Raw genomic sequence first — 12,783 nt, 5'->3', positions numbered from 1 at the left:
CCTGACATAGGAGCCTGCGATGTCACCGCTGTCCCCTCTTCCACGAAGCGTCCATCTTCCTTCCGGGTATCGCTGCTCCGGCGCTGTGACTGGCCGGAGCAGCGATGACATCACTCTGGCGCATGCGCACGGGAGCCGTCAGTGACGGCATGTTAGCCTTCACTAACGGCATGCTCAGTGCGCTTGCGCCGTTGTGCGCCGTAGACATCGGTGCCCATTTTTAGGAAAATATCTCTTTAACCGTGTAGGTTAAGGAGATATTTCTTGCACCTACAGGTAAGCCTTAATCTAGGCTTACCTGTGGGTTAAAGTGGTCTGTAAGGGTTTACAGCCACTTTAAGAAAGAAGTGTCAGAAAAAGATTTAGACTTTAAGTGGTTAAACTTCCTGCATTTACAGGTTGTTGAAAACTTGGCAGACTGCCCCGATTATTTATTTACACAGAAGTTCTATCCCTTTGATCTAAGAAGGAAGCTTAGTTACAATGTTTCAAGTTATTTTTTTTTTTTTTAACCCCTGTAAGACAAAAGGCATAATGAGCTAGTATGCACCGCATACTAGCTCATTATGAAATACTTACCTTAGAACGAGGCGTCGGTATCTTACCTGGTCCACGCCGAGGTAGCTGACATGTTGCCTCGGCATGTCTTCCGGGTATCGCGGCTCCAGTGCTGTGAGTGGCTGGAGCGGCGATGTCATCACTCCCGCACGTGCGCGCGGGAGATTTCTTTCCCGGCAAGGTCCGGCAGTTGCCGGGCCTTCAGCCGAGAATCCCCTTTGCGCATGCGCCGCTGCAGTCAGTGGCTCATAGCAAGGGGAATATCTCCTAAACCGTACAGGTTTAGGAGATATTTTTTTTTCCTACAGGTAAGCCTTATTATAGGCTAACCTGTAGGTAAAAGTAAAAAAAATGACTATACAACCGCTTTAAAGACTTGGCAGCCTGCCCCGATGCTTTCTTTTGACAGCTGACTGAGCAGATAAAGGCTCTCCACTTGTTTATATGAAAGAATCGGCAAAATCCGCAGGAGAGATTTCAGGGGGGATGAATTGAGATCACGATTTTTTAACGATTACTTGTGCAGCTCTAAAAACTACCCCTGTCCCTTCCCCCTCCCACTTTGCCACTAGGAGAAATATATATATCTAAGGAGGCATGGGTCGGGGAATGTGGGTCACCACTCAAGGGCATCAAAGGTTCTGCATTATTTTGGACTATCTGCACAAATGTCTTATAGCCCTGGATACTAGTCTTTCCCTTATACTGCTTTGTATGTCCTTGGCAGTTCTTTACAGCCACTGCGCAAATGACTCTGTTCTATATTTCCTCGAAAACTCAATGAAATATTGAAACAGAAAAACAACAATTAATATTTTATCTCCATGAAGGTTTTAACTTGAGAGACAATTTTCCAGTAGACAAAAGCTGCTGAAGCCGTATTCCATATGCCACCTCTAACAGGATAGTTGCTAAACCTAAAGCCCAAAACCAGCAAAAACTCATACTGGATTGAGCGACACTGAATAGAGCAGGTTTTATTGTCACGAGTCCCTACTAGGCTACGTTTACATGTGCTTCTAAATTGCTGATCCTTTGAAAAGCAATCTGCATTCAGATTGATTTTCAGAGGAGTTTGACAGGTGGTAAGATAATGTAAATCTTCGCCAGCACACCAAGGATCTTCAATTACGTCCAAACGTTTTTGTTTTTTTATTAAAGAAAGATCACATCACAATAAGTGTACTGCAAGGTTTTGGAGTCACACAGGACAACCTTCATCCGGCATGTGATAAGTGCATGCAGTTGTGCACAAGTATTTACGTGAAAATGCACCAATCAAAACCAGAGAGCAAATGGCTCCTCCCATTCCATAACATCACATGATGTCATCAGTCCCGCCTAAATACATATACAATATGTTACATATACATAAGCTGAATGCTGCTGTTGAGGATCAGTTTGTCAGCTGCGGCTGGGGAAAGACAGTGATGGAGCTCTCTTTGACACTTTAAATAACCACACATATACACTAAATTGGCAAAAGTATTGGGACGCCTGCCTTTACACACACATGAACTTTAATGGCATCCCAGTCTTAGTCCATAGGGTTCAATATTGAGTTGGCCCACCCTTTGCTATAACAGCTTCAACTCTTCTGGGAAGGCTGTCCACAAGGTTTAGGAGTGTGTCTATGGAAATGTTTGACCATTCTTCAAGAAGCGTATTTGTGAGGTCAGGCACCGAAGGCCTGGCTTGCAGTCTCTGCTTTAATTCATCCCAAAGGTATTATATCGGGTTGAGGTCAGGCCAGCAAGTTCCTCACGAGTTTGGGGTCAAGCACCCCAAACTCGCTCATCCATATCTTTATGGACCTTGCTTTGTGCACTGGTCCAAATCATTTGGTGGAGGGGGGATTATGGTGTGGGGTTGTTTTTCAGGGGTTGGAATTGGCCCCTTATTGGCCCATTAGTTCCAGTAAAGGGAACTCTTAAGACGCACTTTGTAGGAAGAGTTTGGGGATGGCCCCTTCCTGTTCCAACATGACTGAGCACCTGTGCGCAAAGCAAAGTCCATAAATACATGGATGAGCTAGTTTGGGGTGGAAGAATTTGACTGGCCTGCACAGAGTCCTAACCTCAACCAGATAGAACACCTTTGGGATGAATTAGAGCAGAGTCTGCGAGCCAAGCCTTCTCATCCACATCAGTGTCTGACCTCACAAATGCTCTTCTTGAACAATGGTCAAACATTCCCATAGATTTTATGATTTTTTGCTTATCAAGAGGGGGGACAGTGAAGGAGGTGGAATTTGAAAGTACTGTTGTGCTTTCAACAACAGTGCTGCACACCAGGGGTGTGCAATTAGGTTAAAATGGGATAGTCACGGCTTTCCTTTGGCCGTGGCTTCATACTCATCCTTCTCAGCAATGCTGTATCCTAGGTGGCCGCAAATGCTTAGTTACTTTAGAGATTATTGCAACCGGCTCCTGAGAATCTCCAGTATAGGGACAGCAGAATAAGGAACTTTATTGGAAACTGAACTTTAAAGTTCATCTTGTATCATCAGAGCTACCTAATGGAATTTGGAATCCCTGCCAAGAAACAAGAACATGTTGGTAGGCTGAACAACTAGAGAACTGGAACTCATCTATCATCATGTAACATGGCTCAGTTGGAAGTCTCTGATAGACGACTACAATCTATGCCAATGGAGGAGCGCCCCCCGGAGAAATACAACATTCCCTTTTATGTAAAGTAAAAGTTATTTAGCTGATACTGTTTCATTTGCACTGTTCAGAAGAAAAAAATAAGAATGTATAAACTGTTGGGCTTGTAGCACTAGGACAACTTTAAATCACTGTGTTGTGGTCAACATGACAGCCAACAAACACATGGCGAAAAATGCAACCAAGCAATGCAAACTTCCTTTAGCTTCCTAGGTAAATGGAAAACAATCAAGATGCGGGGTCTTGTGGGAAAGGGGCAGGGCCAGGTATTTCAGTTGTGCCAATAAGCTCCACTACAGCAGACGTGCACTGCTTGAGTTAAGTTACAGTAAAGAAAAAAACTTCCTTCCTATCGCTTATCAGTCTTACAACCTGTACTTTAAACCATTTGTAAAGCTTTTTTAATATTTTTTTAAATTAAAATAATGTACATGCTATACTTACCTGCTCTGTGCAAGAGTGGCCCTGAACCTCCTCTTCTCGGCTTCCCTGCAAGCGCTCTGGACTCCTCCTCTACTTGGTGCGCCACCATAAGAAGTTGCTTCCTATGGGGGCGCACCTGTGGGTTTGCTCCTGAGCTGGGCTGTGTGTGTGTATTGACACACACAGCATAGCTCAGCCCCACCCCCTGCTTTCTGTTCACAGGATTTGATTGACAGCAGCAGGAGCCGATGGCTCTCAAGGCTGCCTTGGTGAGCTGAGAAAGAGGAGAAAGCCGCTGCAGAATGGATCAAGATCGGGCTCAGGTAAGTATACAGGGGGGTGAGGGCAATATAAGTGATGGGGCATTTTTTACCTTATTGCAGAGAATGCCTTTAACCACCTCAAACCCGGCAACTGCACATATACGGCCGGGTGGGCGCTTCCTCCTTCTGAGTGGACATTTAGGAACGTCCCTCAGAAGGAGGGCGATCGCACGTGCCTATGCGTGCCCGTGCAGCGGAGCGATTCCGATGCGCTCGTGTCACCCGATACGGCGCATCTCCGATCAGCAGGAGGGCTCTGTGATTGGCCTTCCTGATCACATGACGGCTGTGTCCAATTAAAGACGTCATGTGATGTAAACAGAGAGCTGGTTGCTAGCCGATCGGCTCTCCTCTCCTCACACGGAAGCTGTCAGTGAGGAGAGGAGAGCAGGTCGCTGCAGCCAGCCGGCTGGTGATCAGTGAGTATGAGCTGTTTTTTACAGCTTTTTACACACTGATCACCGGCACAGTGTCCCCACACATGTAAACACACAATGTAAACACACAATGTCCCCAAAACACTGTCCCCACACAGTAAAAACACCTGTCCCCCACATATGTAACACTAAAATCATATGTCCCAATGATCATCTGCACACATATATCTGTGATCATCTGCGCACATCTGTACATGATCATCTACATACATATGTCCGTAATCACACAAACCAATTATTATACACTTAACGGGATTTTTTTACCAAAGACATGTAGCAGAATACATTTTGGCTTAAATTTATGACAAAATTTGATTTTATTGGATCTCTTTTAAAACAGAGAGTAGAAAATATTTTTTTTTTCAAAATTTCCACTCTTTTTTTTTCCTTTTATCGCAAAAATAAAAAAATTGATTTGTGAATAAATACCACCAAAAGAAAGCTCTATTTGTGTGAACAAAATGATAAAAATTTCATTTGGGTACAGTGTTGCATGACCGCGCAATTCTTATTGAAGGTGCAGGAGCGCTGAAAGCTGAAAATTGGCCTGGGAAGGAAGGGAGTGAAAGTGCCCAGTATTGAAGTGGTTAAGGTAAAAAAAAAAAAAATGTCCAGCCTTTAGAACCACTTTAAGAACAAAGGCCATTTCTAGCAGAACAAATTAGGTAAACAATATGGCAAGAAAACTAAAGCAAACAAAACAAACCACTATCCTAATCACTACTGTACATCATACATTTTCCAATAAAAACATCTAGACAATCGTGTACAACACTTTCTTTTGAAAGGTGAACAATGTATGATAAAAACATGCAATGCAGTAAACGATATTAATGACTGAGAACACAGCGTAATAATAGCAGAATACACTTTGAATTCTATAGGTCAGCATAAAATTGTGCCATAAAGATTTATTAGCCAATTAACAGTATCCAGGCCTAGTGCAGTTCATCCATACACTGCACTGATAGTGGATGCAATGCTTAATTTAGAAACACTGCACGCCTTTTACTACTAATTAAAACATCTGTTTTCTCATCCTTAAAAAGCTAGACAAACAGAAGAAAAATATTTAGCTAGAAATCTAAAATGGTGACAGTCAACAGCTTTGGCTATGGTTATGTGTTGGGTATGCAACTAAACCTTTAGGCTTGATGGGTGAGTATCTGTGGAAGATGGAAGAGGAATAATTAAAAAGTCAAGGTGTGAATAGAATAATGTTGGGTTGACCATGCTTTGTAACTTTCTTAACTATTTCTGTTATATGCTGGTTTTTGGCCTTAACTGACATGTGGTCAATGATATCATGCCAATTTGTTTCATGAAACAAACAAGGATGCACACACCGCTTCAAGCAAAAAATGGACACACCTGATCCAAGGTGCTGATCCCGGCTTATCACCGTAAGCAATATTAAGAAGAGAAGAAAAGATGCTGTAGAATTTTCTTTATTGTCATGAGCCAGACAAAATTGCAACGATGATCAGTTGACGCGTTTCACAGGAAAAGAACCATACTTGTTCACAAGCGCAGTCAATCTTTTCTTCTCTTCCCAATTTGTTTCATGCTTGCATGTCCTTATGTATTTTCTTTGTATGAAAACCTTCTTAATAAAGAATTATTAAACAAGAAAAAAAAAATACCCCCTGAAGTCCCAAATAAATCTGCAAAGCTGATTTTATACATAATTTTGGTAGCTAGAATCACCATTGCGAAATATTGGAAATAGCCTATGATACCACTTGATCGCGTCATACTCAAACTAAATTGGATCATGGTTAATGATAAGCTTACCTGTACCCACAAGAACGATACCTCAAATTTTGAAGGGGCGTGGGATTCTTGGATTCAGTATTTGTCTGTAGACTAACGAATTCTGGGATGACCCTCCCTACTTCATTCCTCCATTCTTTATTTCCTATTACTGTCTTTCTACTGCGTCGTTCTTCTAGTTCTCAGTCATGCTTTCCATTCTTCTTCTCTGCTACTGACATGGTTGTATTCTCAGGTATTTGATACAAGCCTACTTGGCTTTCCCTTTCCCACATTTCACTCCCCCCCCTTTTTTTCACTTTACATTGCTTTATTACAATCCCATTATGTCCACAAATGTGGCTGTTATGGCTTCTTCTGACCCTACATTTGTTCACCATCATCTTGTCATGTTTGCTAATTATGTGATGATCGTCCCATTACTTTTTCTTTTTATTTGTCCCATTACTGATACATATGCTCACTGTCTCCTGTGTTCGATATTTGACCCTCCCTGTTTTGTATTTTGTCATATGTGCTCATACGTGTCATACGTGCTTTACTGCTATGAATACCGGAGATAATTTTGTTATCCTTATACTATTTATATTGTTTATTTGAAAAAAAAATAATAAAACGATTGGAATCCAAACAAGAAAAAAAGTTAGGGTGTCCTGGAACAGAATCTGAACAGAATTCGCATACATAATATATCCCATATACCTTATGTCCTTTATCTTTAGGTAGGCCTATATAGGCTAGATCAGCTTTTTTAACCTTCTTACCCCAACCCTTGATATAATTTTCAGGTCTCATGGAATCCTTAAAAACAATTCATGGGGTCAGCAAGAAAAATGCCTCAAACATCGGTGATCAACTAGAAAAATTCCCATCTTACAGTAGAGGTCAAAATGCTACCCATACAGACATCTAAAAAGATCGCTGACATCATGCCGCTGGCTCTGACAAGTGGTGTCAGTCCTGAAACTATGCACCTTTGATGGTGAATTAGCCACAACTCAAGGAACCATTAGCATTGTCTGAAGGAACCCTGACTGAGAATCACTGGCCTAGAGGATCAGCCTGCTAAAAAAAATGTTTCAGATGTAGCTAGGCACCAGGGAATTCAATCACCTTCTAGTTTTTATATTTGAATTACTTCTTAAAGGGAACCTGTAAAGTGAAAAAGGCAACTAACAATATACCCAAATGACTGTTAAAGTGACCCTGTTAGGAAGGAAACTCAAAAGAGGATAAGCCATTGAAAGGAGCAAATTATTACCTACCTGTCTGGTGACCAGTTTGCAGGAAATTTGCTCTCTTGCAGAGCTCTGTGTGCTGATACTATTCCACATCTCCAGGTGTGTGGAATATAGTACCCCCCAATGGGCGCTTTGGTTCCTCCAAGACAACCTCTATGTCACCTCTTGTGTCCTGCGGTGTCAAGGCGTTGGCAAGGGGGACACTCGATTCCACACACCAGAGGTGTAAATTAGCATTGCTGCCCTCTGTAAAAGGGCTGGAAACAAATACACACCTGTGACAATGCATGGCCAACAAATGTGGGCAACTTACTGGTAATATATGCACAGCAAAAAGACAAAGATTGCAATACATGTGCAACAGGCACTCATGTCAATGGACAGGCAACAAATAGGCAATGAGGACAATAAAAAGCAGTAACATAAAAAAGCCATCACTGCAGCCCAGTCTGCTTCCCCAGACCTCTTTTACCATTCCTCTGGCAATCTCTTACATAGCCTTAGTAGCCTCACATGGATCAAAATTTGGCCGGTTTAGCAGGGACCAGCTGAATTTCGATCTGTGTGTGTGAATTTCGATCTGTGTGTGGCCCTACCTATTCGACAGAAGATCAGTAGGATATTTCTGGGATCTGCATCCTCTTCATCAGGATAAAGGTACTGATATGCCCCGTACACACGATCGGACATTCCAACAACAAAATCCATGGATTTTTCCCGACGGATGTTGGCTCAAACTTGTCTTGCATACACACTATCACACAAATCTTGTTGGAAATTCTGAACGTCAAGAACGCAGTGACGAAACACGTCGGCTCTTCTGCTTGATTCCAAGCATGCGTGGAACTTTGTGCGTTGGAATTGTGTACACGCGATCGGAATTTACGACAACGGAAACAAATGAAAATAAATTGATAAATTGCCATAAAACAGGGTAATAACAGTTCTTCTCATCCAGCTGAGCAATACATTGTTGACAGATGTTCTAAACCTTCCCAACATTATTGGAAAATTGGGTGGATTTAAAAGCAAATAGACTGTGCACTTTGAAAGTGCACTTGAACTGGTTTTTAAGTTTCCTTGCACCTGATTGGGTATGCTTTAAAAAGTGAAGCTTGACCAAATTCACTAAACTCTGGGGAAAACGAGTGCAACTGCACTTGCACAGTGCACAGTCTATTTGCCTTTAACCACTTAAGGACCGAGCCTCTTCTTGAGACTTGTTGTTTACAAGTTAAAAACAGGTCTTTTTGCTAGAAAATTACTTAGAACCCCCAAACATTATACTTTTTTTTTTTCTAACACCCTAGAGAATAAAATGGTGGTCATTGCAATGCTTTCTGTCACATCGTATTTGCGCAGCGGTCTTACAAGTGCACTTTTTTTGGAAAAAAATACACTTTTTTGAATTAAAAAATAAGACAACAGTAAAGTTAGCCCAATTTTTTTTTATATTGTGAAAGATAATGTTACGCCGAGTAAATTGATACCCGACGTGTCACGCTTAAAAACTGCGCCCGCTCGTGGAATGGTGACAAACTTTTACCCTTAAAAATCTCCATAGACGTTTAAAAAATTCTGCAGGTTGCAAGTTTTGAGTTACAGAGGAGGTCTAGGGCTAGAATTATTGCTCTCGCTGTACCAATCGCGGTGCTACCTCACATGTGTGGTTTGAACACCGTTTTCATATGCGGGAGCTACTCACGTATGCGTTCATGTATTCATTCACCGACCTTGTCCCTATTCACTAAAGGGACAGGCAACTTCTTGTTCTGGATCACATAGCATCTAATGTACCCCATGCAATTTCCTCTGTGTAGCATTATAAATGTGGGAGTGCTAATGTCATTGAAGAGTAATCTGTTAATTGCTCTGCCTGCTTGTGTCTGTGTCATCTCTAGTTTCTAGCTTTCACCTGCACAAGCACTAGGCTTAGAGACCCAGGGATTGCAGCATATAAAGTTTCTTCACAGGAAATGTCTATTCTTGGACTACGTAGGACGGGGGTCAGCAACCCATGGATCGCAGTCCACCTGTCGACCGCAGGCAGGTGACAGGTAGACCGTGAACAGGTTCCTGTGCTGCCGTCCCCCACCTTCCCCACCTTCTAAGTGCCTGTCCTTGTCTCTCCTCCCAGCCTCAAGCCTCCTCCACGGCTCTGCCGCGCCTTCTATGTACTGCTCCTTCTCTCCCCCTCCAGCCCCCTCCGCCACTGTCATCAGTGAAAAGCGGAGACCGGGAGGCAGCACAACCCAGGACGGAGGGCGGGAGGAGGAGCTGGCCAAATTAACTTTTTATGTTAAACCGCAGGTGATTAGTTGCTAGGACACAGGGTGGTCCTAAGCAAGTGGGTTATGTGACTTGCAGCATTCAAGACTTACTTGCAGTGACATGCACATGAGGAGGCGGAGCAACATACACATAATTAGGTTTATTTACTAAAACTGGAGAGAGCTAAATCTGGTGCAGCTGTGCATGGTAGCCAATCAGCTTTTAAATTCAGACAAAAAAAAATGAAAGTTGGTTTCTATGTATGTTTACATTTTTGCCATCTTAGGGACTGTTCAAGCAAGGTGAACCCCAATAAAGCCATTATACAGTACATGACCGTTTCAACCAGCTTTTTATGAGTCTGGTGCAGACTTATTAGGGGGAACAACAGCAATCCGGAAACTGGCCAGAAGGGTAAGGAATCTATTATACATGTTCTAATAGAGCCAAAAATGGTGACTGTTGTCAATGCCTATGGGTACCATTGGATCACAGAAATCAAATGTACCTATGGTCATGGGTTATATACATTAAAATCAAAAGAGATTAGTGGCATATAGCAGCCAATTCATTTTCTAACCTTGTACTAGATTGGATTCTAAATGGTTACTACATGCAATATTGCCACTGTTTAATTTACAGTCGCATAGAAATTAATTATATAAAGGTAAATTACCTTTCTTCCTGCTTAGCAATGCTGTTGAGGATGCCATCTCTGTGACCAGCCTTCCGGATGCTCTACTTGGACAGGTTGATGCTTCAATACCTTTTCTCTGGTGTAAGGTTTCATCTTTCTTGATCATTAGCAGATCTGCCCGTCCTTCTGCAGTATAAGAGCCCTTTATATAAGCAGCTGATTCTGCCAGATTCTCCATATTGAGCTTCCTCTCTGTAGAGCTACAAGAGTCGAAGTCTGAGGCATCAAAGCTTTCAGTTCTTGAACCATTTTCTTCTTCGATAATGTCCATCATTGGTCTCATCAAAGGAGAGTCTTGGTCTCTCTTTGGGCTTTCTTCAGAAGCGGAAGATCCATCACATGACTCGATAATGAGCTCACTGTCAAGTTCAGCTTCACGTTCCTCCCTCAGTATACTGTATTGTATGGATGGGGAGGCAGGTGAGGGTGGCGGACCACCGATGTGGCTGAATGTCATGTAAGCAGATTGCATGGCCTCTTCTCCTGCCAGCTGATCTTCGGAAACAAGCTCTATTTCAGAGTCACCAGATTCCACGCTCGAAGCCTCGTTATCTGCCGAAGAAGGGACAGCTGGTAGCCCCGGCATGCTCTTATGATCCATTTTTTCAGAGTAAACACTAGGAGCTTTCTGTTCTTCAGTTGTTTCATAGGAAAAGCTTTTTGTTGCATCTTTTGCTTTCATGGCACTGATAAGTTCATCTTCAGATATGTGGAATTTACTCTGTTTCTCCGAGCCAGATGGTTCTGTATATCCATCTGGATGCAAACAAAAACAAAAAGTATAGTCAGAGAAAGCAGCTCCTCAGAGACTTGCATAATTAAGTGGGGGGATACAATTTATTCGCTGTTTACAGTATCATTGCCTTATTTCACTCACCAACCTGATTTGACCTAAAGTGCATATGGATTAGAAACTCTGATAAGTTTTTCTGTTGCCTGAGTCCTCATTGGGGTGATATAACCAGGACAGGTGTCCTTGTTGGAAGATTACTTTTCCATTCCCGTTAAGTAATCTTTATTTGCAAAGAGTTTACAAGGGAGTCATGTCAGACAAAGGCAAAGGTACAAAGCCCTTCAAGGGCCAGACCTGAGCCAATATGGCAGGTACTGCAGAAGTATACACATGGCCAGTACACAAATAAAGTTGATGAGCCCGGGAAGGTAAGTGCAGGCAGGAAAGGCTGGAGCCAGTTAGCTCAACACTCAGGCCTAGGGACACAAGAACCAGAAGCCCTCCAGACACACCAAGGCGGCACACCAATATCATTAGAGATCCAGGGAAGTATCCTGCCATATGGTGTGGGCTCCTGTCAGTTGTGTATCAAATGCCATAACATAGTGTGGAGAAAAAAAGGGAAAAACAAAGGAACTCAAAACGTATTTCCTACTTTTAAGTAGTAACAGTTGGAAGTGAGGAAAAATCTCTCAAACGGGAACACAAACAATAATAATAACCTAAAAACACAAGAACAAATGGGGCGCTGGATTCATATTTTCTAAGGGACACTAAAATCATTTGTTTGCGTTCTTATTGGATTTTCAGTAATTATAACTTCAAACAGTAAGAGCTGTGAAAATGTGGAATAGACTCCCTCCAGAGGTGGTTCTGGCCAGCTCAGTAGATTGCTTTAAGAAAGGCCTGGATACTTTCCTAAATGTACATAATATAACTGAGTACTGACATTTATAGGTAAAGTTGATCCAGGGAAAATCCGATTGCCTCTCTGGGATCAGGAAGGAATTTTTTCCCCTGCTGTAGCAAATTGGAGCATGCTCTGCTGGGGTTTTTTGCCTTCCTCTGGATCAACTGTGGATATAGTATTGGGTATATTGGATTGTACGTTTTTTTTTTTTTTTTATGGTTGGACTGGATGGACTTGTGTCTTTTTTCAACCTGACTAACTATGTAACTATGTAACTATGTAAAGGTGGCTCTAACCCTTTTCACTCAATCCAAAGATAAAAACTAAATGTAGTTGTGAGTAACTGTGAAATAACCTTCATGACATTACACAAGTGCTGGGGACCCAAGTACACGCAATGTTCCTAGGCTTTGGCAAAGTGTGTCTCCTGGCAGTTTTTATTATTTTTTTAGTTTTGGATAGAAGGGTTAGATCAGGGGTAGGCAACCTCGGCCCTTCAGCTGTGGTGAAACTACAAATCCCATCATGCCTCTAGGAGTCATGCCTGTGATTGTGAGGGTCTTGCAATGTCTCATGGGACTAGTAGCTTCACCCCAGCTGGAGGGCTGAGGTTGCCTACCCCTGGGTTAGACCTTTTATAATTTGTGTGCTTCTGTCTGTAACCCCATTTGAGAGAATCAACCTATCTGTAGTGGTAATCACTGTCCCTGAGAAAGAAAGTAGGTGGAAATCCAAAATTTTAGAATTG

General features: G+C 42.4%; 1 protein-coding gene across 2 annotated transcripts in view; it reads right to left on the bottom strand.

Moving 5' to 3' along the window:
• Window positions 1-12,783, bottom strand: part of RTN1 (reticulon 1) — a 295,768-nt gene that overhangs the window by 134,540 nt on the left and 148,445 nt on the right. For both annotated transcript variants that reach the window (XM_073609279.1, XM_073609278.1), the window contains exon 3: window positions 10,372-11,148. In XM_073609279.1, coding sequence (XP_073465380.1) covers window positions 10,372-11,148 — 777 coding nt within the window. The remainder of the gene's footprint in view (window positions 1-10,371; window positions 11,149-12,783) is intronic.

The sequence above is a fragment of the Aquarana catesbeiana genome, linkage group LG13 (genome assembly GCF_042186555.1).
Source record: "Aquarana catesbeiana isolate 2022-GZ linkage group LG13, ASM4218655v1, whole genome shotgun sequence".
Taxonomy (NCBI): domain Eukaryota; kingdom Metazoa; phylum Chordata; class Amphibia; order Anura; family Ranidae; genus Aquarana; species Aquarana catesbeiana.
This window is presented reverse-complemented; position numbering and strand designations above follow the sequence as displayed.